The 21,306-nt window shown below is 38.4% G+C and overlaps 1 protein-coding gene across 2 annotated transcripts in view; it reads right to left on the bottom strand.

Annotated features, from left to right (window-relative positions):
* The window catches only part of LOC145987594 (uncharacterized), a 45,893-nt gene that overhangs the window by 7,432 nt on the left and 17,155 nt on the right, over positions 1–21,306 (bottom strand). For both annotated transcript variants that reach the window (XM_083121951.1, XM_083121952.1), the window contains exons 4-11: positions 15,190–21,080; positions 9,476–9,716; positions 8,001–8,178; positions 6,236–6,427; positions 5,578–5,741; positions 4,335–4,509; positions 3,338–3,529; positions 1,503–1,901 (exon numbers count right to left, since the gene is read on the bottom strand). In XM_083121951.1, the coding sequence (XP_082978077.1) occupies positions 1,503–1,901; positions 3,338–3,529; positions 4,335–4,509; positions 5,578–5,741; positions 6,236–6,427; positions 8,001–8,178; positions 9,476–9,716; positions 15,190–21,080 (7,432 nt within the window). The remainder of the gene's footprint in view (positions 1–1,502; positions 1,902–3,337; positions 3,530–4,334; positions 4,510–5,577; positions 5,742–6,235; positions 6,428–8,000; positions 8,179–9,475; positions 9,717–15,189; positions 21,081–21,306) is intronic.

Raw genomic sequence — 21,306 nt, 5'->3', positions numbered from 1 at the left:
CACAGCCTTCTTCAGGCTTCCCCAGAAGTTTAAAGCATAACATTGGTTAAAAGGCAAAAGGCTTAAAAGGATGGCAGCAAACTGCTACTTGAAGATTCAAGAAAGCATAAGAAGTGATGCTGCAAGTCTTTCCCCTCACTGGTAGCACTTTTACCCACATTATTTCTAAATAGTAATACGTACATGCTTAGTATGATCACAATTTATTTAACTTTGGGGTGGTGTTAATTGATGCTTCTTTGCATGTTGGTTCATGCAGAAGGCTAATCAACAGAATAGTAGGCAGTTAAGGCTGAATCACATAAGGCTAGATTTCTGCTGGATTTGACAGCTGGACTGCAACTCGTGAGGTACTTTCTCATCTGCTTGTTTTCATCACACAATGCTCGTTACCGTACTTGTTTGTAGACTTTTGTTCCCACAAGGGATTGCCGAGAGCAGACAAGCTAAAAACATGGACGAGTGACTTGAGGAAGAACATCACAGGAGAATACTGCTGCTATTTTCCTTGCAATTGCCAAAATTAAAGCATGGGCTAGAAACTGGCTCGAAAGAAAATATTGTAATCAATGTATACTCAACTTGCTTTTTAATGAACTCTGGTAATGTGCCAAACATTAAATACCCTGGTAATAATAAATATTTTCATTGTTGACTAACCACATCTGTCGCGAACATGTCTCATTGCTATTGATAAATTCCTAAATATTAATAAACACAAATGTATCTCATTTCTGTTACTTTTTTTATCGAGAAGTGAACAAAAAACAGTTTACCTTGCCAAACTCACATGACCAAATGTTTGCTCTGATTGGTTGTTACCACAGTAGCAGAGAGGCAAGTTGCAATTAGAACATAGTCAAGTTGCCAAAAACAGTTCAGCAGCCACCATTTCCAGCAAGGGAGCCAGTACGGTGCCAACTAGGACATTCCAGTAGGAAATGCAGCTGAGAGATTCAACCTTTACTTGCAAAAAATCGGTAATTATTTTGAAGAAATTAGCTTCACTTGTTGATTGAAAAAGCTTGTTTTACACCATTTAATCCACAAAGTGGCTAACTGCAAATTAACCTACAGACTCAAGTAAAAATCAATTGTGCTATCATGGATATTCTTGAGAATTATCTTTCTTTAAACAAACATGTGTTAGTTAACATTTTGTTCATGTTTTTCATTGTTTTTAGGAAAGATTCTCAACTTTTGTATGACTCCTTGTTACTCCTATATTGATTTCTAGGTCAGTGGATACCAGACAAAATACAACTGATCTATACAGTGACAATCCTAGATTAGGGCACATTTTGGTCTTCATTTTGTCACTCCTTTTTCTATTATTTTTAGTAGCATCTGTCATGATTTCAATGGCCTGTGCTGTACTGGAATAAAGAAATTGTGAGGAAAGGTGTGATGGGAAAAAAGCTACTGTGGCTGTGGGAAACAGAAAAATGGATCTACTGAACAGAAAAATCTGCTGAATTGAAGGCAACAAAGACAGTTCTTACCTCGAGCATTCTCATTGGCCATGTCTTCGGCCGTGGTGCTTGTTCAGTCGATTTTGCATCTGAGGACTTCTTAAAGCGTTGCCCCATGCTTGCAGGCCTCTGGTTCTCCTTCTGTGACCTGGATGCCAAAGGAGCCGTTCTCCTCCTCTGCACGGGAGTCTCCTTTGCCACGCTTTCACTGTCAGCCATGGGGATGTGATCAGCCTTGTTGGCGGAAGACCTCGTGGAGGAGCCTCCAGACTGCACCCTCTGGAACTTGCTCCTTTGTGCCATGGCCAGTTTCACCTGCCGCATGTCAACCGTGGCCGACACCGCATGCGATGAGTAGCCACGCCCTGCATTTCGAGGTGTAGTGCAGTACAGTGTGCTCGATGTTTGGCTCTTGGGTCTTCCGGAACGCTGGAATACAATTATGCACGAATGACAGAAACACAGGGCAGCTGAATAAACACACTAATATGAAATAAAAAAAAATGAACATCAACGAAGAACAGAAAATGAGAAGGGTTTTTAAAACAGAAACCTGAAATCTGGTTTTATTAAATGTCACGATTTTCGGCACAAATTCTTAACGATAGTCTTGGATGCTGTTATTTTTTTTAAGAGCAAGGTCAGTCAGGGAATAAGTATATTACTATGTTCACTGATACAGTTATCCTTGGCCATTTAATTCAACATAAAATAACAAACTCAAACTAAACTATTCACAATAGGTTGAAGTGATTATAATTGAGTGATATGGTATATTTTACTTCGCTTCTCTGCCACCTTTGCCTAATCACATAAAAAAGTACACGTACAAAAAAATAATCATTATAATGATTTGTAATTAGGATCTATTTGTAAAATAATATAAAATATTTTAGTCTTATCTTTAAGTTTATTTAATTTTGGAAGCATTGATGATGTGAAATTAATAAAGGGACACTCGCAAAGAACCTAGCTCGGTGCTAACCACTCTGCCATGGAGGTCAGCTTAAGTGTTCATAAAATGGACAGAATGGTGTGTCCGATTTTGCCCAAATTTGTGCACCCCTACACCAAGGCATAATCTGGCCCCAATAATACTACTCACGAATGTTTTTTATGGCCAGAATATTTATAATTAGAATAATTATAAATACAACCAAATCTCAATTTTACAGTTTTGAGGTCACCTTGGTGAAAGTTCTAAGAATTGTGTATCTTTTGTTGAATACTTCCTTAAAATAAGGAAGAATTATAAAACAGTGTTGACAAAGTTTCCATGAAATATGGACAAATGATGATTTCTGCAGTAAAAAATGACATACTCACATAAAAAAATGAAATATTTGGAATCCCCTTCATTAAATGAAAATAAATAGCTTTCATTGTTAGATTATAGGGGATACTTAAAAATTATTATTCAATGCTGTTGTATACACTATCTCACAACAAACAACAATGTTTAATGCTTTTAACCAATGCAATAAAATATTTACAATGAGGAGGCAGCAACGTGCAAAGCAGTGTTATCTCAAAACTATTCTCTCAATCCTTGAGAGTTGAATTCTCTGATAAGGATCATACACTATGAGACTCAACTCTTTCAGTCCCCTTGTAACCATTTGTTGGTTATTCTGACACATTATTTGTTTGAGATCATGTATGTAATTTCATATGAATGAGAAATGTGGAAATTCGCTTCACATACCTTTTGTCGTGCACAAAAAGAAAAAAAGTCAGAACTGAAAATGTTTGTATCATGCAACAGACCTGATTAACCTTTCAAGATGTATTTTCTTGCTTTATAGTGTAAAATTTACTTTGTAGATTACAAAAGCAGAACTCAAAACAGCAAAAGGTCTACATACCCTCATCAAGCTCGAATGGCGAGACTTCTGCCCATCCTCGGAGTCCAGAACAAGGCAAGCAGCTTCCTGGATCTTCTCCCTGAGCTCTGCATCCATCTGGTTCCAAGATTTGCACCTTGCAGCTTTGGGAGCTTGGCGAATCAAACTTGATTGCACCCGATCTTGTATTCGCTGAAGCAATTCCACAAAACTCTGCGAAGGAGAGACAAATTATGAACTTGTACACAAGAGTAAAGGTGTGTCAGGGCCCTTATGGTGGAAAAAAAGTATACTGAAATGTAGAACATGTGCTATTTTATTTAATTTTGTAAGTATAATGCAAAATGTTACCTCTATCAACACAACTCTGATGATCAACATGTATGTAAATATTGTGTTTATAGATGTTCATTTTATATTTTCTTTCCTCTTTTCTATGCATAGTATATTTGTTCAACATAAATGGGAGATGTATCCTGTGTTTAACTAATAAATAATAACAACATCTGTATCAATACAACAACAGGTACTGTACACAGAACATTTGAACATAAACAGAACCATCAGTATACATGTTCCAAGATCAAACATTTTTCATAGTGATCCTGCAAGTTTACAAACATGGTCACAATTGTGTGCACATAATTTAATGTAATACACATGCGATGTTTATTTTGAGTTGATCAATATCACGAGGCACCAACTTTGATGGAATAGCCAAATGTGTAACTACATGACACTGCCTATTAAGAAAAACACTTTGCGAGTGTCTTCACAAATTGGTGCTGTTATAAATGGCAAATGTTTCATGACCTGACCAGGAAAAAATATTGAAACCACGACAATCATTTTGAATAACCCTGTACTTCATTGAATATTTAACCTCCTGAGGTTGTTAATAAAATGAACGTGTGCAATGTGTTAATAATGATATAAAGGGAAAAGTTACTCCTGTTTTAATACAAAGAATGAAAAAAAAGGCAGGGATTAAAGTACACACTGAATGTTCAATACTCACTGTACTCCACTGCATTTCAGGTGGAGGATCTTCCGACTTCACTACAGCCAAAATTCTGTGCAGCCGCATGTGGCTCTGGCAAGCTTGCTCTGCAGGAAGACTCTCTGTGGCAGCCATGATGCTGTCCTCTAGGCGGCTGATGTTCCAACTCAGTTCCTTGCCCAGGCACACAAACCTATGATGAGGGTGAATAAATTAATACATTTTCTTGCTCTAGCATTAATAACAATGTTTCATTTAAATTACCAATATTTTCTAAACTTCGAGTTTCCATACCATATTTTCACTCCTGTAAGACCATCTTAGACTACAAAAAGGAAGCTTTGATATCTTTTGCAAGCAAACAATATCAGTAATCTAACACTATTCTCTTTTATTCCCACAGTAAAGATTAACCAATATGAAATATCTGTCAATACCAATATAGTTTTGACATAAATTTTACCAATGAATACCTGATATTCTAGCATTCCAATATAAAATTGCAATGTTTGCAAAAAACTTGAATTGTGTATTCACTTCCCTAGGTTAGGCTACAATAAATTGGAAAGTTACCTTACAAACCACAGTACATGAATTAAAAATATAAAAAAAATATTAACATTTTTCACTAAACTACAGGTCATTTATGCATATATTGGATGAGTATATTCATATCAACAATTTTACCAATACACTAATATCAACTTATAGTCAATTCTTCTGTGTCATCCTTAGTGCAAAGATTTCACAGTCTCTTTTTGCATTGCTTAAATATTGTATATACTGTGCATAAACTAACAATTTGTCATTTTAGAAAAAGTCTAACACTTGCGCACACTGGTTAATGTGTGAAATGTATGTCCACCAATGTCATCTCTCTTGCAGGAGAACACACCCACAGTTTTGGAAACATTATTTTCAATGTTCAATTTTAATGCATGCTTCTGGGTGGATCCTATAGACTGTGTTAAATTTATTCCTTACAAAATTATTGGAGCATTCCAAGAAAAGTGGTCTTTCAGCAGACACCACAGAGTTCTTCATAATTCTATGGAGTCAGTTCATTATGAATATTTTAATGCAATCTCAGGTCTACAACCTTACATTTTGTGTGTGAATGTCACCACATAATGCTGAAATGGCCTTAGTTTGCAATATAACCAACTACAAGTTGAGTGGATAGTCTTATTAAATATGAACATGCTTTGTCTGACAATAATTGCTGTGAGAAACTCTTGGAAGGTCAAATGTATGTGCTTACTTTTCACTTGTGAGCACTGCACTGAAGTTGTCAGCTATGAACTTAATGGATGCCTCTAGAAGTTGCGAAGTTAGCCCAAAGAGAGGCTCCGCCCACCTAACGTTGGGAAGCGTAGCCAGGAGCTTGTCACAAGACATTACAGTGTCTAAAACATTCTCCACAGTCTGAAACAAACAGGTAGCAAATTTAGATTATAAACAAACACACACATATACTTTGCTATGGTGGAACACTGATTTACATTTTTCAAGGTCTCATAAATAATAAACATCAAATGAAGGAAATTTAAACTGCGAGAAAGTATAAGGAAAAGGGGGGAACTCACATGCAGATACGAAACGACTACACAATTGACTTTTTTGGGAATATAATGTATTAAAAAGATATTTTTCAAGCTTTAAGCCCACTTTACGCACAGACAGGCTAATCGGGATTGGACCTACTGTTTTAAGTGGGATCCGAACCACTATGCGCCTTCACATTTTAAGTGTTTTCTCTAAAAATTACAAGTATTTTCGATACTGCAGATCTCATTGGGTACTCACACTGTTTAGAAAAGTGATACATGATATGCTGTGCAAGTAGGAATGATTCATCACTACTTGCTATGTACATAACAGTAAGAAGAGACTGTACTGAAAAAGCAACATATACATACCATATGTACAATATGCTGATGATAGCATTTTTCTATCAATTCTCGTGGTAAGGAAGCAAACGATTTTGTTGGCCATATCCTTACAAAGTACTTAGTGATCCATTTCAAGCTCTTCCTGTAGATCTCATCAAGTCCATAGGCTGCAGCAAGTGGCAGGCACTCGAGTACACCAACTGCGCACATCGTGCATGGCTGAAACAAGCAAAAGGGATTTTGTGAACTATGGAGAGACAAAAAAGGACATGAACAAATTACAAAAAAATACTAGAAATTAGTAATGAGAGAGATTTATCTATTGGAGAGAGGAGAAGTCTATTGGTCTATTCACGAATGCAGGTTTAACAGTACAATTACAGATAATCTTACCAAACTGATATTTATATTGTAATTTACTGCAAAATTCTATCACTTTGTTAACACGAATATAAACATACAATTCATATGTCTTGGTTCTGTAAAGTAAATGTCTACTATCAGATTAAATATTATGGATACTAGAGTTTGGACTTCAAGTAAAAATTAACCAGTAGTGTTATGTAAAAACATCAAAATTTGGTTTAAACCAATAAATATTCAATTCTGCTTTAAGCTACGGTAACTAATTTTTCTTATTATGCCTTTCATTTTTTATGGCAATGAGAACAAAAAAAGTGCTGGTTATTTGGTGATTTTGAAACAACTGCTCTCTTTGAAATTCTATAAAAAAAACTTGTGGTCCGATCATGATGAAATTTAAATACAGTGCAGGTAGAAAGGTTTTAAATACAATTCTTAATTTTCAGATTTTTTAAATCGGCCAAAAAAAAGGTTCTTATCAATTTTGTGAAAAAACTTTTTCTTAGTACTGGGTAGTCCTACTAATACAATCTTCATCTTGTTTTGAAGCTCTTTGCAGCTTCTTTTAAAACACATTATCATTGGCAATTCATATTTCACAAACCGATTTCACACACATTTTTATTCAATATAGTAAAGACGTGTGTTGAACGTTGTGACACCACTCGCAGTGACAGCCTGCAGTATCCATGGTTTAACGGACATCACTGTAGCAACAGACGAGTGGTTTTTGTTACACACACATGACATTAAACTTCAAAATAACATTTTGTTGGTAACAAAAGGTAATAATTCATATATTCATGTTTATAGAAATGTTAAATAAATCTTGCAAGGTAACATCTACGATGTTCACTTTTCTAGGAGTATATTTCTACATGGACACAAGGCTCCAAAACATGCTCAATTTCTCATTATTACAAAATTCCGTAAGCTGGTTCAGCGGATGTGTTCTTTCACCAATTTCATCTAATTATCACCCATCCTCATCTTTACCATGCACCAAAAGTGGTCACAAAATGGTGCTTTTTTGATTTGGTTTATTTTACTTCGCTTGTCTGCCACTTTTGGCTAATGGCAAAGATGAGGATGAGTGATGATAATGATGACACTGACCGATTGATTGATTTGGTGTTTTAAGTCTACTTTATGCACAGTAGGCTAATCGGGACTGAACCTACAGTTTAAAGTGGGATCCGAACCACTATGTGCCTCCACTGGGTATCAAACCCAGGACCCCTTGATTACAAGACAACGACACTACCACTGCACCATCGTGGAAACACTGATGAAGGGACACTCACAAAGAACACCCATGTCCAGGCTGCGATTCGAACCTGGGAGAAAAGCAATGCTAAATAGCAAAAATACAAATACAAAATATCCTGACACCACACACTTATCACTTGCTAAATGAAACCAAACTTACTTTATGGAAGAAATGGCAGTACTTCACTTTCAAAGTGTACATGATTACTTCTTTCAGACCTTCCAGCCCAAGCATGTCAGCCAAGGTGGCTAATTCCACAATGTTGATGGAGTCTGGTATGTTGCTGGTTCCACTGTATATATGGCACAACGCAAAATGAACTGCATTGTATGAAAATCTGAAAAATTAAAATATATTTACTTACACAAATTCTACATTCACAAATGATTATAAGTGTATATAAACGAGGAAGTTAATCTTGCTATTTCTTCATTTAATATTGCAAACTTAATAATTTCAGTCAAGTGTGTTAAGAGGATTATAAAACGAACAACTGAAGCTAAAGAAGATGGAGATTTATGTTGATGCAGCAATAAACCTTGGAGCTGAGGAACGTCAAAGAGTTAGTTTACAAGCTAGAGAGCTGCTTATGGGAATATTTGATAAAAAATCAAATGAAAAATGGTAAAGTAAGGTAGAGTTCTCCGTGCATACAGCACATTTAGTGGATGTGGGGGTAGGGAAAAAAGAGAGGTTTGAAATATTTACGTCTTGAACAAACAAGTGTTCACTGTTCAAAATAGATAGATTATAGCCACCCTGATTTTTTTTTTTAAAAAAAAAAAAAACTTGTGTGTGTTTATGAAAACACACCACCATGGAATAAAAAGTTGGGGGAAGAATCCACTGAAAACCAGGAATAATACAAAGCTAAAATGTATAATTTAAAAAGAAAAATATTCTAATTTTCTATCGAGTCATGTTGTGAGCTGCAGTAGTCTAATCGGTAGGGCATCTGACTGTCATGCAAGAGACTCGGGTTCAATTCCGAGGGTGAGCGATCTAAGGTTGCAATTTTTCCTGTCTTGTCCATGCATAAAGTGGCTCTGGGGCACAGGCAGCCTCAAATCAATGGGTACCTGGGGGATAAAGGTGGCTGGAAATTGTTCGTGCTGATCACATCACCTTCAAAATGGCCAATATCAAGAATGTGTGGGGACCAATTCCCCCCTCCCCTTCTTTCCCCTAAATGTGCCTTCATGGCATGGTGCTATATGTTTATTGTTTACCAATTTAGTTTATTTTACTTCGCTTTTCTGCCACTTTTGGCTAATTCCGAAGATGGGGATGAGTGATGATATTATGAAATTCAACACTCACAAACACCCATGCTCAGGCCTGGATTTGAACCCGGGACCACTGGTGTCATAGCACGATGTGCGAACCATTCCGCCACGGGGGCCAGGCATGGTGTTGTAAGCACAGGAAACTTTACCTTACCTTAATTGTCATTAGTAAACAATTTGTTATGTCAAACATACCCCCCACAAACACCCTCACACATTCTATACTATCAAACTTTCACATTTGTCCCCCTACATATAAAAAAAAACACTCAATTCTACACAACAAATGGTATTAAAATAATTTTTCAATTTTATTTCCCCACAAAAATGTTCATGTATGAAACTAACCCTTGTAAGGATATAATGTTCCCGGCACTTTCTACCCAGCCACCACTAAGCATGGCAGCAAAGTACTGGCACCGTGAGGAGAGAATGCATTTGTGGGCCTTTATTCTTCTGCCAGCAACTTCCACGTTGACGTCTGTGTTGATTTCATCCAGAAACATGCGCAACAAATCCTCTCCTAGTCTTGAACATGGACCTTTGCCGGGATATGAAGACGACACATCTGTTTCCTCCGTACTTCCCTCTGAAATACAGATTTGCATGAAACATTGAAATACAAGTAACGGTGAAGTATTCAACTAACACAATGAAATTACACAATGCATTGTTCTTTTATATGACACAGTTAGTGTTTCAGCTTTAGGGCAGAGGCATCGCCTGAAGGGGGTTCACAGAGCAGACGAACCCCAAACCAAAAATCGAAAATTTTCAATTTGTTTTCTTTTCTGCACAATAAACCACTAAATTTCTACATACTAATTTTACAAAGCAGCTTTTTTAATTTATAGTCTTCACAATGATTCAAATTTCCCAATTTCCTCAGACTGTTGGCAAGAAAAGCTCACCAGATTAGGCAGTGAGAACCCAGTGCACATCTGGCGATGCAAAACTCTTCTGGTGCTATCTCCACTGAAGAAGCCAAGAGAAACCAGGGGAATCCGTCGAAACAAGTGGAAATTGGAGCATGTGAACCTCCTGAAAGTCTTCTTGGTTTCTCAACAGATGGCATCAACTGTTAATAGTTTGGACGGGGGCAGAGGAGTATACTATTTTTAGTTTCATTTGGATTCTGTATTGCGGGAAAGTAAGCAGCAGTTAAGATAAAATGCAAGCACTGTTTGCATTATTATAGTAATTCCTAAGATGTTCGATGTTTTTGCCTAATATCTTCCCTTTGCAATACATGTTGCCAAAAATTAAGGCTGCAAACTCCCTCAACAACTCCACTGCAAGTAGTTGTCGCACACCCAAAGACGTGGTGGGAAAGGTTTTACGTTTTCAACCACCATTTCACGAAAATGAACAGATTCACACTTACATCTGTTGCTTAAACTTTTAGATAATGTAGATGAGTTAAAACGAAAGAAGACGTAGACACTGCTAGCAGAAAATAATATTTTATCTTGGTAGACATGTAAAACAAGTATGGATAATTACCAATTACATTTATATTGAAAATCTTTTTGAGTTTCGCAAGTTCAATTCTCATCATGAAATTTGAGCATTGTCAGAGACTTACGAATGAAATATAGGGAAGCTGCTGTGAAATTACAAATAGCTATTAAAATAAAATAAAAATCATATATTCGACTGTATCAAGATTAGCGAAAATGGGGGCATTTTTCTTCTTAGGAGCAAGAAAAGGAATTTCCAACACTGTAATGAAAAGTATTTTTTTTATTGGTTTGGTTTATTTTACTTTGCTTTTCTGACACTTTTGGGTAATCGCATCACGAAGATGAAGATGAGTGATGATATGATGAAACTGATAAAGGGACATTGACAAAGAACATTCATGCCCTGGCCGGGATTTGAACTCTGGACTCCTGTCATTGTAGCATGCTGTGCTAATCAATCTGCCACAGAGGTCGGCGAGAAGAAAAGTAAGGAATTTCAATAATTCACAACTTGGAAAAGAATTTTTGCATTGTTTAACTTGGTAATTTTCCATTTTTGAGGGGGTTTTTAGGGGCGTCTGGGGGGAGGGGGGGTAAGACGACACGATAATTCACAATGAATGAAAATTGACCTGTATTTTGTAAATATATTTTTGCCAAGTACTCTGCGTAGCATCTAGCACAATGAACTGCAAATGCAAGGTCCCAGGTTCTTTTCCTCGGTAAAACATGCACTGTTATATTCATACTTTTATGTCCCTTTTCTTCAACATTTCGCAAAGGCACTCTGAAAATAAAGAAACATTAGCTTCGATTCTTGACTAAAATTTCGACTTTTGTATGCTTGATTAACCAATGTCACTTAGGTCCACTGTTTTCTTCTCTGCGATATGAGATCAATAATTGTGGTTGTAGCGTTGGTCCGGGGGAGGGGTGTAAATTTTCTGATTTTAAGCTGGCTGTGAACACCCAACAATTTACTCCACATGATGCCACTGCATTAAGCATGGGTGGAGGGTGGGGGGTCGAATGGGTTGGTGGCTCCCCTGGAAATTGACATTGTTCATATAAAGATACAAGAAAGTTGAAAGTTGTTACTCTTATTAAGAACAGAAAAAGTTCATTTAGCTAGTATTCGAAGAGAATAATCAAAGTAAAACTGCATTGGATGGAAAACATCAAGTGAAAAAAATACACGAAGAAGGTTATATTTTACCACTTCATCCAAAGAACAAATGGTTCTACAGTTTTCAAAACTATAAGAATTACAGTTGTAGGTGAGAGGTCACACAACAAACTTTATGCAAAAAAAACCTAACATATAAAGCCTTTTCTTGAACAAGATGTACAAAAGTTAATATCAAAATGTACTTCAGATACTAACTGCATAAAATGCAAAATAAATAATGGAAAATAGTTTTGCTAGTATTCACTCATTTGGCAGATCGAGTATATTTATATTATTTATCTAATAATAATAATTATTATTATTATTTTGGAAGCAGCCCCGGCGCCCACCCAGCGTCGAATAACATGGGTACCTGGGGGAAACCCTGGGGGGTAAAGGCGGTCAGGGGCATGATGCTGATCACATCACCCCCACTCACGACCGGATCAAGAAAGCGTGGGGCGTTACCCCCACACCCCCTATACACCTTCATGGCGTGGTGCTATGCACAGGGGAGCACTTTACCTTTACCTTTACCTTTTTATTATTTTGAATAAAATTTATTTTTGTTAGTTTATAATATTTTTTATTGTACTACAAAAGAAATATGCACTTTCAATGTCTAATAAAACAAAAACTATTCATAATATCGACATGAATTTTGCGCTGTTAGGTTGAGGAACTGTGGAAGTTTCGATAGGACACATTGTTGGTGTTTGTTGTTGTTGCTGATTGTTGTTCTGGCGCAACAATTGCTAAGATGGCTGCAAACCCTGTTGAAAAATCAGTGTGTTATTGAACTAGCCAAAACAAACTCCGTTACTGTCGTACAACGACATTTTCGAACACGTTTTGGAAAACCTAGCACCTACTAGACAGTCGATCTACGCTTGGTACAGGAAATTTGAAACAACAGGGTGTTTATGTAAAGGCAAAAGTCCGGGAAGACCCATCATGTCAGAAGAAAAAGTGGATCGTGTCCATGCTGTTTTCCAGTGAAGTCCACAAAAGTCCACAGCAAGGGCGAGTTTGGAACTACAAATGCCACAACAAACTGTGTGGAAAATGTTACGGAAGAGACTGAAAATGAAGCCTTACAGATTGCAGTTATTACAGCATCTAAAGGAAGATGACAAGGTTAAACGTCGAGATTTCTGCATTGAAATGCAGGAACGTAATGAAAAAGAAGATGGCTTCATCGAGCAGATAATTTTCAGTGATGAATCAACTTTTCACGTGAGTGGTAAAGTGAATAAACAAAACGTCCGAATACTGAACGTCCGAGGGCGATGGTTGAACATCTGCAGGATTCTCCAAAAGTGAATGTGTTCTGTGCTCTATCCTGCACGAAGGTTTATGAAACCTTCTTCTTTGAAGAAGACACGGTAACAGGAGTTGCATATCACCAAAATCTAATGAATTGGTTGATGCCTCAACTGCATCAGGAAGGGGAAACTTCATCTGCCAATGGGACGGAGCACCACCTCACTGGCACCGAGATGTTCGGACGTTTCTGGATGAAACCCTTCCATAGCGCTGGATCGGTCGTGCAAAAGACGATAACTGCGCTCTCGCACGGTGTCCACCACTGAGCCCTGATCTCACACCATGCAACTTTTTTCTTTGGGGATTTGTCAAAGACAAGATGCACGTCCCCCACTTCCTAATGATTTAGACGAGTTGAAACAACACATCACGACAGCTGTGAAAAGTGTACATGCAGGTATCTTACACCGGGTTTGGGTTGAATTTGATTATCATCTTGATGTGTGCCATGTGACACAAGGAGCACATATTGAACATCTGAGAGATCTGAAACAAAACTTAAAGAATTACTTTATACAACAGTGAAAAGGGTTTCCTGATAACATAAATAGTTTTGGATTTATAAAGCATTGAAAGTGTAATTCTTTTGTAGTAGCCCTGTATAATAACATTTATAACCGTGGTAATATTACTTATTATTTTTCTATTAAACTTTTATCATTTGCCCGACCCCTCCCCCTCCTGGAAAAAATTCTGGTGAAGCCCATGGCAATAGGGTATATAATGCAATAAATACGAGCATATTTAATGCTTAATACTTCAACACAAGAAGTATATACGCAATAAAGAACTTTCAAATCTTACATATTAAGATCAGCATTTGCACTTGTTTTCTAAAATAAATTCCCTGACTTTTCCAGTTTTATAAATTGAATTTCCAAGTTAATGTTCAATTTTTTTTAAACACTGTTGAAAAATAAATGAACAAAAAAATACAAATTTAAAATATAAACATGAAATATCTCCAGGAACGCAGCTAAAGCAAAAACTGAAATATATTTTTATTCTTCCACCTTCAAGTTACAGAACACAGTATTATGAAAACTACTGTCACATGCTGAACAATGTTCCACACAGATAGTGTCTGCTCAAAAACTTGTAATTATAACAAATTTCTGTAAATCATAAAAATGGAAGTTCTCATATGAACTAAGGCTGAGACAATACCACCTTGAACATTACTCTTATTGCATTCCCACTGATACCAACACTTGAGTTTTGTAACAATTTGAAGTAGTTTAGCGTATTTATATATGTTAATACACATAAGTACTCAATTGGAAGTATACCATATCAATTTACCAGAAGTTATTTGACATGAATTTTGCATAATTTTCAGGACATACAGACTGCTTGAAAATGTTGTGTGGCATTTTGTGAATACCCAATGAGATTACTCCAGAAAATTATTGGCTGGCATTGGTGCTTACATGGAAATCAGTACCCATACATGAAAACTTTTTCGGCAAAAGAATAAACTTCAAAATTCTATTTTTGTCTTTTCTGTCAAAAGCCAGGGAGGGTCACATGAACAGCTGAACCTATCGGCTTGGTCAAGTTGCCGTGGTGAGGGGAAATTCTCGTAGTAATCTGCATTGCCAAATTTTTCGTTTCGACTCGTTTTTGGAACAGGTGGCAGCAAGCAAACGGGTCTCCGATTTCATGCCTCTCCCTGAAATGCGAGCGAAGAGTGCATGTTGACAGCAAAAGGTGCGTACGACTGGACAAAAATCAGGCATGTAGCAACACCACTCCCCCTCCCCCCTTGAAACTCCCACAACTGGGTGCGAAAAGTCTGGGTTTCCTGAAGTTTTTTCTTTGGCCGGTTGGACTTTAGTATCAGCACAGCTGATCCAGGGCTACCATGTAGCCAAATGGTTAGAGAGCTCTCGTCTTGGATGCAAATTGTCTTGGTTCAATTCAAAGTGGGAGCCTCCAAAATTTCATGATGGGTCAACATGATGGGGAGCTACTTGAAAAGAGAAAGTACGGACTCAAGTCTAAAAAAAAAACATGTTTCTGAATGCAAAAACTCGTTGGCAGGCTCTCAGAGGCAGCTGCACCATGGAGTTGTCTCAGCCTTAGTAACAACCACATGTACTCACCTAAGCCTGATCTTTCCACACTGCTTTGCATGCTGCTCATGTCGGAAGTCTCCGAGAACTGCGTTTCAACATCATCCGTGTCTTGACTAGGGCTGTGGCACGAAGGGAAACTGGTGCTGGTGCTCGTTTGCGACTGACTCGTAGGGGATTTGCTCCTTCCTCTGGTGAGCACAGTGCTGCTGGCAAGGCTCGATGGCGACTGGCTTCTGGCTCCAGGTAACGGAGATTGGGCTGCGTGCGGCAACAATTTCCCCGATCTACCGTGAGACAATACGGCAGATCTAACGAGAGGCCTGCCTTCGGTTCTTGAGGATCCATCATCTGATGATTTCATTTTGTCCGTGTCTTTGTTGGACACCTGACTGTCTGTGGATTTTGTCATCATGCTATCTAGCACATGAGAAGTACAAGTATCTTCTGTCTTAGTAACATCTTGGCTAGGTTTCGCTTCCTTTTCAATATTAATTTCTTTTTCTTTATCTTCTATTTTCTGTGCTGTTTCTGTACCTGATATTTCATTATTAATAACTGCTTCATCTTTAGACACTTCAAGATGTTCATCAACGGCTTTGCCTGGAAGATGCTGCATGCAGCATTTGGCATCTCCATGTTCATTAACTGGACCATCCTGAATTTCTTTACTATCATCAACATCTTTCTCGTCTGACACATCACTTTGCTCCTTAGGAGTTACTTTCACCAATTTGCTATTATCACTTGCAGAAAATTCTCTCTTGGTTTCACTGGCATCATATGCACTTGGTGCATCTTCAAATTTCTCTGTTGTCCTTGTAAACTGTTCTGTTTCCATAAGCTTACAACAGCTGACTTTACTATCAAAGCTGGAACATCTTCGTGTTATCTTCTCTCTCAGTTTTGCATACGATGAGAGCTGCTTTGTGGAACTGCTTTTGTCTCTGCTGAGTGGCGAACCCTTGAAACTACTTGATGGACTTCCTTCACCTTCATGCAAGGACTGAGTGCTGTCAGTCTTAAGTTTCATCGTGGATCGCTCCTCACTCGATGATTTGACAATTCCATCTTCAGACAAAAATAACATATTTTTATCCACACATAAGCTTTGTGCTCGTTTGTGTTTACGTTGCTCCTCAGTTATTTGAGCATCCAAATTCCAAGAATGGCGTTTCACAGTCGGTCTGGACCCAGAGTGTGTCTGCCTTCGTACGACTGGTGGATCGGCTTCAATAAACATGAAGAAGCCTTGTTTCTCCTTCTGAGGCTTCTCCTGAGGTTCTTTCGCAGGCTGCTTCTCTGGTGGGGGCACGCTCGCATCAATGAACATGAAAACGCCTTTCGATTGTTCACACACTTTCGGCGTAGGTTCATCACTGTCAGTAGATACATTGGTCAGTCTTTGAGACTGTGTGTTTATTGCTCTGCATGGAATAGGATCAGAACTGAGCCCAGCTGGTTTCCTAGGAGGTATTTGCATTGCAGCAGTGGATGGAGCTCTCTCTTTAACAGATTCATCCGAGCAACTTGCCTTGGAAGATTCATTTTTAACGTCACTGATATCAATGAACATTGAGAACATGTTTCGTTTCTGAGCTGTTGTTTCTTGCTTACATTTTGCCTTACTCCCTGAACTGTCTTCTGTAGATACGTCATCTGATAAATCAACAAAAAAGCCCAGAGAACTATTCTTTCCTTTCGCATCTGCAAGTTCTCGCTCTGACACCTTTCCGGGGCTTTCTACGGGCTGTTCCACAAACTCCACAGCTTGTAAGCCTCCAGATATTATCGGAACACAGTCACTCTGCCTTCGCCGTCTCCTGGTTTCGGGTGATTTGCCCCCACAATCGCTCATATCCACGACCCACGCTGAAAGTACGGGAGTTGCATCCCATTTTCGTGGACACTTTGGACTTCCCTTGTATTTTGGTTTCTCGGATTCAATAACAAGAGTGTTAGCACCTGACAGAATCGGAGTTGATTCGGTTCTTCTTCGAGTTTGTGGACTGTCTCTTGCTTTTATGACAGGTGCAACGAAGTCTTCGGTAGACACACCTCCGGAAACAATTGGGGTAGATTCTGTTCGCTTTTGTCTTTTAGGGCTCTCGTAAACTTTTGGATCAATTATGTCACTGCACGTTAGGGCTCCTGAAACTACAGGTCTTGAGGAATTATCATAGCTACTAGATAATCTTTTGAAATTTTCTTTGTAGGCATCATCCTGTTGTTCGTGGCAGCTTCTGGATACTTGAATATTTTGCTGATTTATGCATTCCTTTTCAAGATATTCGTTAACTTGCTTTTCAATTATTCCACCATTTTCATCACATTCTTTCTCTTCATTGGTTACATTGTTGTTAAAGAAACTATCCATGGGACTTGCTGTGTCCATATTAGGTTTCCAATTCTTCTTAGTGAACATTGAATACTTTGACTGAATGGTGTCCTCAGTCTCGTTAACTGTGACCGTCTCTGGGAAGAATGCCTCCATCGGGCCATCATTATTCAACGAATCAGGAGAATGAATATCATCTTCAAGGAGAGGAAAATGGTGGGCGTTTTTCTGTGTGATTTCAGCTTCCACAACAGGAAGAACAACATTAGAAGTTAAAGAAGACTGGGGTAGTATAACACTGGGATGTTTATCGGCCACAGAAGTTGTCTGGACTATATTTTGAGTATTAAAAAAACGTTGAATCTTGTCCTTTTCTTCCATCGGTTTATCTTGCACGATAACCTCCATTATATCACTCATATTTTCTGAGAGTTCAGTGTCCTGAGAGGCTGCTGAATTCATTCCAATGCTATCCTCTATGCTGCGGCCGTTGTACGCTCCCTCGCTTCCTGTAACATGTTGCGAGTACTGAGGAATGCAGCTTTGGAACAGGAGACTCCCCTGTCTGCGCTCGTACTCCTGCCTCAGCCATGCAACCTGCTCATCGTCTGGATCAAGTTCAAACGTTTTTCTTCTTATGAGAGGGGGATGCGATTCAGAGCCTTCTGGGCTACTGGTAGATTCCTTAACGCTGTCGGTCTCAGATATTGTTTCTTTGGTTGTTGCATTTGTTAGTTCACTTTCACGAGACAAAGGGCGAATGTCTGCTTGATCATCTAACAGTGGAGGAAACCTCGTGTAAGTATCACCTTCAGGCACGACTGTTGTGTACCTGTTAGTGTCTTCATCGAAGTTTGTGGGTTCGTGACCATCTTCAGTTCTCTCTCCAGCCCAATAAGCATCACACGACAAAGGAGTGTGTTCTTTCTCCAGCTGTTCCTCTTCCCCTTTCTCTGGCTTTTCTATAGTATCATATTGTTCGGAATTGCAAATTTCCATCGATGGGTATATTTCTCTACGTAACTCACTGCACGTTTGTTCTGAGCTTTCGAAAGCACCGGCTCCCTCTTCACCGCAGTCATGTAAATCTGTTTCATCTTTCTCTTCTTCATTATTTTTAAGAGGCACCGGTGTAACAAAATCTGTCATTTTAATTTCTTTAAAGAACTCAGCAATCATTTCTTTACCGTTTGAAACATGTTTGTCGCCATTGCTCTTAACATTCGTAAACTTATTTTCTTTTGGCGGAGAGATATCAGCTGCTACAGGTGTTTCTCCACTGAGCGTAACCGTTGAGAAGCTATCTTCTGAACTGTCTCTGCATATGGATACCTTGTCTGCTTTGGCATCTGAAAGGGTAACGGACTGATCTTGCACGTTTTCAGAGGAACAAGATTGCACTGCACAAACTCCTATATGTTGCTCTGAAATCTCAGTATTATCCTTGAATTGAGTATCCTCAGTCGAAGGTACTGTTACATCTTGGTTAATAAAAGCAGAATACGAAGGAGTAATCAATAAAGGTTCATCTGTAGGATTGCTTAAGATAGTCTCTGTTTCTTCTCCAACTGTTGGTTCAGTACAATCAGCGCCTGTACTTTGGGTTTTAACATTTGTGTCATGAGATGCAGGGAACTGAGTAACTATTTCATCTTCATCTAACAAAGAAGCTGCATCAATGAAAAAATTTCCAGGATGTGTAACAGGAGCATCTGGTTCTCTTTGGGAAATTATCACTTCATTATCATCATCTTTCTGCGTTACCAAAGCATCACTAGACAATTCAACAGTTTTATCTTCAGCTGCAAGTTCAATGTTCAGGCTGCCCAAACCAAGTTCAGTCTTATCTTCTTCATGGCATTCTATTCCTGTGTCCTTTTCCACAACACTAACTGCTGCCACTTCCTCATTCTGTAAATTAATTTCTTCCTTGTCAGCTGTATGGCTTTCGTATGATGCAAACTGTTCCTCAGTTGAAACCTGGCCACTAGTTACATCACTCGAAATAAGCATGGCTTCAAGGATACCTGCATCACAGCATTCATGATTTGTATCTAAACCCATCTGCTTACTGGACTCAGAGACAGATATCACTTCACCATCGCAAGGCTTTGTACTTCGTTCATCTACGGACTCACTGACCACTGCATCTACATATACTTCTTGACGAGTATCGTCACTTGTTGTGGTGGTATCGTCGTCTATGGGGAAAGCCCCATCCTCTTTATCTGATGCTTCATCTGGAGTGTTTGAAGGTCTTAAGGTGGTCAACTTCTGCTTCGTACCCGTGTCATCATCTGGAAAATCTTCTGTTACTGCCTCGGTCGAAAGAGTCAAGTCAACACCCGATGTCTCGGATACGGTGTGTTCTCTTCCAGGAAGAGGACTCACCGACACTTCTCCTCCATGAGGGGAAGTTGTTATATCGCTACCGGTGCCATGGTAACTGATGGTGAGTTCCGTGCCAGAGTCAACGCCTTTCGTATCTAAATGGTTTTCCATGATGTCGGGACTCAAAGGGCTGTCGAGGAATTCCTCATCACTAAGGGAAGGGGCAGGGCTAGGGTTGTCTCTGATGTGGGCTTTGTTGGACCTACAGCATATCACACAATCCATGTTAGTATTTTGCTTTTCTTCAGCAAAATCACTTCTACTTTCAAAAAATTCATTGTCTGTATCTTTTGAATCTTCTCTCGTAAGTTCGCTAACTTTACTTCCTACCCTAGGAATTTCCGTAGATTCACAACTCGTCGGTACATTATCCTGATAAAGACTGTCTCTGCAATTTTTGAATGTAAAACTGTCACTTTTAACTAGTCCACTAGAACGCTTTCTTGCTTTTGTAACATTAATATTTGTTGAACCAGAAGAGTACGTTAATTCTAGCTTTGGTCTGGTTTTCTTAAAACTTTCTCTGCGAATGTTATAATTACTTTTAGCTTTGTGACTCGCTTCTTTATAATGTAATGAATCACAACCTGGTCTTTGTCCTTTGGTATTATGACTAGAAGGTACGAGTGACAATGGTTTAGTATTTCTTTTCCTATGTTTTTTGTTTTCTTTAGAGATTATGGATTGAAAGCACTTCAAAAGTTCATCTTGTTCCGCAAGTTCTTTCTCTAATATTTTGTTCTTACGAGATACAAATTTATGTTTTTTGTTCTCCGATCTCCTGCTGTGAACAGGGCTCTCTCTGCTGTACACTTCATCTACTGGTACTAACGAATAAGAAGAAGAATTTGCTTTACAAGCAGTTTTATTACGTGCAGAAGCATCAATATCACTTGTGTCACTGTTGACCTTCACTTCAATTTCTTGCTGCACATCATACAAGTTTTCACTTGTGGGCTTAACAACACAGTCACTTCCATTCTCAGCAACATAAAAAGGATCACAGACGTCAATCGGGGAGCAGTCTGGAGTTAAATACACTGATTCTGGACTTATTATAGAATCCAAGCTGCTTGCTTTTTCAATGGAGTTACTAATGTGCCTCTGAAGTCCATTAGTACACAGCTGCTTCTGCAAATGCTGAAGAATATTTTCTTCTTCCTCAAGAATGAGATTCTTTGCATATAGGTTTCTGAAACAGAAACAAACACAATGATAAAGAAATTGAAATATAATATTTATTGCATAATAATTCAGCAGAAAGTACATTGACATTGGTGTGGGTTTGTGAATTAGGGATGGCCAAATCTGGATAAAATTTTATATTGTATAATTTTCTATGTGGATTTCAAATAACAGAATTTTCTGGATTATCCAGATATTCAATAATCAGATTATCCAGATATACAATATTCAGA

Source organism: Lepisma saccharinum, chromosome 5 (assembly GCF_977018435.1).
Source record: "Lepisma saccharinum chromosome 5, izLepSacc3.1, whole genome shotgun sequence".
Classification (NCBI taxonomy): domain Eukaryota; kingdom Metazoa; phylum Arthropoda; class Insecta; order Zygentoma; family Lepismatidae; genus Lepisma; species Lepisma saccharinum.
This window is presented reverse-complemented; position numbering and strand designations above follow the sequence as displayed.